At 29.0% G+C, this 6,204-nt stretch overlaps 1 protein-coding gene across 1 annotated transcript in view; it reads left to right on the top strand.

Moving 5' to 3' along the window:
• The first annotated feature begins 5,278 nt into the window (after window positions 1–5,278).
• The window catches only part of LOC107473624 (LOB domain-containing protein 16-like), a 1,944-nt gene continuing 1,018 nt past the window's right edge, over window positions 5,279–6,204 (top strand). The window contains exon 1 of the mRNA XM_016093205.3: window positions 5,279–5,586. Within this exon, the coding sequence (XP_015948691.1) occupies window positions 5,302–5,586 (285 nt within the window). The 5' untranslated portion in view covers window positions 5,279–5,301. The remainder of the gene's footprint in view (window positions 5,587–6,204) is intronic.

The raw sequence follows: 6,204 nt of genomic DNA on the forward strand, positions 1-6,204 counted from the left end.
TAGAGAGAGAGAGAGAGAGAGAGAGAGAGAGAGAGAGAGAGAGAATAGAGAAAATGGCGGAAAGATCTCAACAATTAGAGTTAGCTAGGTTGTTTTTTCTTTTATTTTGGGCTAAAACGACGTTATTTTTTGCCAAAATGGACACCCAAAGCAAACCCGTTAACTCGAGCTCAGACTCGCAATGCTTAATTTGGCCGAATTTATGCAAATTTACCCGAATTTAATTCAATTCTATTACCTAAATTCGTAAAATCGTTTAACTTGTGAGTTTGACAACAATAAGTTTACCATTTATAATAATTTATACTAAAATTATTAAATTTTCTTTTATATATACGTTATAAATTTCAACTCAGAATGAACAAGTGCTGTATATCCTGCAATCTTTAATAAAAGAAAATATTTCTTATTTTTGAAAGTAATATAATAATGTAGTGGGCGCCGTAAACTTTCTGTTCCTTTGTGAGACATGGTATAATAATAAATAATGCATATGAAAAAGGGAAGTGGCTAAGTGCAATGAAACTCAATAACATCATTACACTATAACAAAACATAATTGGCAATTAAATCTTGAAGTTGAAGAACCCAATACAGAACAATAATTATACATATAGTTCCATGTCACAAACAGTTAAAATATACATATATAGTACTTGTTCTTGTTTTTAATCATATCTTTAAGGAATCTATGTTGCTATCTTCCATGTCAGAGCCCGGAAAGTCTTAATAGTTCATCACTAGTGCAATATTATTAATTATTTAATTAATTATATGTACTAAATTATTATTTTATTTATGTGAACACATTTTTGTTTGAGCTGAAAATGTAGACAAAATGTACACGTGTGTGCGATTAAAATAATGAGTTAGGCTAAGTAGCCTTAAAAGAATCAATAATACACATTTGAATAGTGTAGATAGATATATTTATTATTTAATGTAATTCACTTTGGTTTTGTTCTAGAGAGAACGATTATCTATGAGAAGAGAAACCGTAACAATTCTGCAGAAGAAATGGTTGACAAAGGAATTTTTGAAGAAAAGATATACCAAATAACGAGGCTTCTTTTTGTCCTTATTATTACCGATCAATTAATTGATTTTTTTTATTTTTTAGTATATATATAGAATCCATAGCAAATATAATTATAGTAACTATAATAGATAAACCATTTTAATAATATTTTCATTTTTTAAATNTAATATTATATTTGATGATTTAAAATTAAAATTTTAGTTTTAAGAAATAAAATTTTAATTTTTTAATATTTTCAAAAAATAAAAATGAAAATAATTAAAATTTTTGGAGACAAAGAAAAAAATTTAAACAACATTTTCTTTTATTAACCAAATATATTTTAAAAAATATTCTTATTTCATCTCGTTATTTATTTTGAACCAAATAAAATATTAAGATATAATTTAATTTTGTATACTTTATATTAAATATAATACTAAGAGTTAATTTAATTTTAAATTTTTAACCTTTTAATCTCTATCCCTTAGTTTTAGTCTTCCTTTTAAATATCGTATAATGATATATCTTTGTAACACTGGATGAATCTAATAATTTCAAAAAAGTTTTTGTTTTCAATTATTTTTATTTAAAAGGATTTTTTGTTTAAAGTTCAAACACAAATTTATCACCTAATATTTACAAAAGAAATAAATCACCGTTTTTTTCTATGATATCGTCCATTATATATCCACTTTTCTTATTATGCATGTGTACGATTGAAATTACACACCAAAGAACTTTAATATCTTTTTAATTTATTTTTTTTTAAGGCAAAGTAAATAGAAAGCTGTCGGTAGTCATTACCGGCAGGTGGCAGTTGGCAGAAGGCGACAAAGACGGCGCAGTTTCAAGGTGCGGCGTTCGGCGGAAAATAAAGCAACAATACACCAGAAATTAAAAAAAATACAATCTAATTTTTCTTCCAACTAACTTATCAATTAACATAAATATTAGGTATGCACTAAAAATTAATTACTAATGAATTATATATATTTATATATAAATAATCCAAATCCAATCTCCTGTATAATACACCAAATAAAATAACTATTGTTGGTCAATTACTCTTTATTTAAGTTCTTTTAATTCATTTTTCATCAAATTGAATTCGTGAATGTGATCCCAATATCTGATATCGAATTCTATATATTTGCGAATCGATTGGATAATATTTGGTAGCCTAATTAATAGGATATTATCCATAAAATTTATATCAAATATGAACTAGATCTGCTTGACAAATTTATAAATTTCTAAATTATACTACATAATATTAATCAAAATAATAGTCACCAAAAAAATTTTATATTGTAAATTCATAATTAGATATTTATTATATCTTATATTATTCATTTATTCTAGTAATAATTAAAAAATATAAAATAAAAAGAATTTTGAGATACTTTGACATAATTCATATTGTTTTTCAAACATTTGATTTGTCAATTTATTCCTAAACATACAATTTCATCGATGCAAATTAAAAATATATTTACACACAAAAATATCACCTCTAACTAGAGAATCATTATATAGTATAAACCACTACTAATTAGCTCATTTAATTATACTCATATTATCAACAAAATAAAATATGATTTGGAAGTTGGAACACCGCACCCAAATTAGTGTTCATATATATTATACACATATATTTTATAAACTTTAAAGTAAAATGAGTGGATATAAATAATAATGAGTGGGAGTATATTAAAGTATATAACATTATTATCCTTTTAATTTATCATGTATAATAGAGTTACGTTAATAATTTCTTTCAAATTCAATCAAAAAAATAATTTCTTTCAAATTCTTTTATTTGTCATTATATATTTTTTAGGGTTAAGTAGTTTTTCGTTCCTAACTTCTTGGGTCAAAATTAAAATCGTCTCTAATCTTTTTTTTTATTAAAATCATTCTCAACGTTATTAAACGTTTTAAAATCATTCTTTTGTCTATAAACATTATTTTTCGGATAATTTTGTCCTTTTATAAAAATAAAAAATATTAAAAATAATATTAAAAGACAAAACAAACCCTCTCCGACTCTCTCGTATCTTTTCACTCTCTTTAGGTCTTTCTCTTCTCTCTCTTTCTGCCATCTCACCACTTCTGCCCCCGCCTCTTTTTCCACCTTCTTCTCCTTCTTCATCACCAATCTCAACTCTTCTTCTATTGGTGTCGGCCTCGCCTTCCAAATTTTAACATAGCTGCATATCTGACCAGGACTTGAACAATTGAACCAAATACATTTTGGTCAAACAAACAAAGGCATCTATGAGTTGAATTACGTGTTCATGATTTGTTCCACAACAAAAGCCTAAAATGGCAATAATAATGTACCCAAGTATGAACTAATCTAGTTTAAGCTAAAGTCAACACACTCTAAACAACACAAATATGCTTTATCCAATATCCTCAATTAAACTTAGTTTAGAAAAAAAAATATCTTGCAAATACAAAATTTTTAAATTGTGCTGTGCAGCATAGTTTTTGAGTTCCGCTTCTTCCCTAAATTGCAAATACGACATCCCTAACCTTAAAATGAAGGGCTCTCTGCTTCTGCCTTCTCTCTCAATACATGAGCCCGGCTTCCACTATGGCGAGTGCAGGCCCACGCGCCGCCGCCTTCTCGAATAACTCCAGTGTCTTTTCTACATTCTGCTTCACCCATGGGCTTCCGTGCTTGAACTTCTTCCCCCATCGGAGCAGCATCATCGCCTCCCTCAGCGGCCGCAACGCCTTTCACCACGACTGGCACACCACCGACGCCACCTTCAGGGTTGGGTCATCGAACGACGCCGCTATCTTCGCCATCACGTCGTACGGTAGCGCCGAGAAGCCAGTGCCAATGTCGGAACGTGCAGCCGACAAGGCAGAAAAGGGAGAGAGAAGCCACTCGCCAACGTTGGAAGGTTCCCGCCCTCTTCTCCACCATCATCTCTCTCTTCTTCTTTTTCTTTTCTTTTCTTCTCCCTCTTTTATTCCTTTTCTTCGTTTTTGGTTTTTCTTTTCTATTTTAGGTGGAAACAGGGAAGGGATGGAGGTAACGAGTGGGTGGGGTGAGTATTGAATAGTGATAATAAGAAAAGGAAATTTGTATCATTTCAAAAATTATTATATTGAAAAGGATGATTTTAAAATGTTTAATAACATTGAAAATGATTTAATATAAAAAAGGTCGGGAACGATTTTGATTTTGACTCAAGACGTTAGGGACGAAAAAAGTATTTAACCCTATTTTTTATGTGTCTCAACATTCCAATAAAAAAAACACCAACAAAAGATAACAAAAATAACAATAAAATTTAGGTTAATCTATTGATTAAGTTCATCGGTCTGTTTAAATAAATATTAAAATATTTAAATCTTATATTGTGTGTATATAAGAACTCATTAAATAACAGTAAATTTTTAAATAGAACTTTAATTCGTGATAAATTAGGCCTACTTATCATATTGGGAATAATAATAATAATAATAATAATAATAATAATAATAATAATAATTAGCTAAATATTAAGTTAAAAATCTCATTTTACTATAATAAAATAATACATATTATCGTCTAAATATGTATTTCATCACTACACAATTTCAATCTCACCCTTAGATTGACAGTATATACTAAAATAACTTCTAAAAAAAAATACACTAATAATATCTTGTAAAAATTAATAAAAGTGTATTATATTAATTCTTTAATAATTTTTCATCAGATGATTCTCAAACATAATAAGTATAGCAATCTCACTAATAAGTAACTAACAAAAGCGTAGTCAACAAATATTTTTGAATTGAATTTTATATTAATTAATTATTATTAATTACAGTTGTTTAAAGTTGAGTGATTAAAAATTATTTACCCATACATTTTTGAGATTTTGAATACTAATAATCAATTTGAAGAAGCACTTTTGAGTTTATATTAGTTCCAATTTCTGTATTTGAATGAATTAAGGGTCTTACGAATTACTAGCATGTATTTGAAGAAATTGGCTGCAAGCATGAGTAAATGTCCCCTTAGAACCCTACAAATGTGCCTCCCATGTCCCCCATTCACCTTTCTTTATGTCCCTTATTCCCAATGCCCACACCACACTCCTCATCTTGCACCATTTCCTAGTCTATCCGTGTGCCTCAAAAACCAATTTTATTATTATCACTCCTTTCAGTTTCACATAAACCTAACCATATCGTAATAATAATATAACATTATACTATTATTCATCATAATTAATTAACACCCTATCCTTCTTGTTTTCTCGATCAATCGATCTATGGCTTCTAGTAGCTCCGGGTCGCCGTGCGGGGCATGCAAGTTCCTAAGGCGAAAGTGCGCGTCGGATTGCGTATTCGCGCCATACTTCAGCTGGGAAGAAGGGGCGGCAAGATTTGCAGCGATCCACAAAGTGTTTGGTGCAAGCAATGTTTCAAAGATGCTAATGCAGATTCCAAGTCATGAAAGGTGTGAGGCTGTGCTCACAATTGCTTATGAGGCTCAAGCTCGTATTAGAGACCCTGTCTATGGTTGTGTCTCTCATATTTTTGCCTTACAACAACAGGTACTCTTACACTTTTCTATATATTTTTTTACTTATGTTTCTATTTTAAAACTATATTAATTATGCTCGCAAAATTATAGTGGGGTTGTGTTTGGGAGGAGGACAATTAATTTTCAACAACGAACTTGTAATCACTCTTCCCAAATTGATCTATCAAGTTCATTTGCAACACAGAAATATTTTTCATTCAAGTATATATTCCCTTTAATTAGAACAACACTGAGTCACTGATTAGAAAAAGTAGTAAAATGAAATGATTTTGATATATATATTGTTAACAAAATTTTAAAATTTTACTCTATCTCCTTGACTCCTCCAAGAATTTGTTAAACCAATAATTAGCTAAATAATTGGATCAAACTATATTAATATAAAACTTTATTTATACATGTTATTTTGAGCTATAATTCTTCTCTCTATCATTTTTATTATGTGCATGTTAGAATCTTCCCCTTATTTCAGTCAATGGATTTTCTACATCTCCCTCTTGTCTTGTTCACCTACCTGATGTTGTGTCTGGGTTTGGCTTCTATGAATCTGAGAGAGAGAGAGAAAGAGCTTAAGTAGTGTACATATTGACAATATAATATAAAATTATTTTATACTATATATATTCAT

Source organism: Arachis duranensis, chromosome 2, assembly GCF_000817695.3.
Source record: "Arachis duranensis cultivar V14167 chromosome 2, aradu.V14167.gnm2.J7QH, whole genome shotgun sequence".
NCBI classification, from domain to species: domain Eukaryota; kingdom Viridiplantae; phylum Streptophyta; class Magnoliopsida; order Fabales; family Fabaceae; genus Arachis; species Arachis duranensis.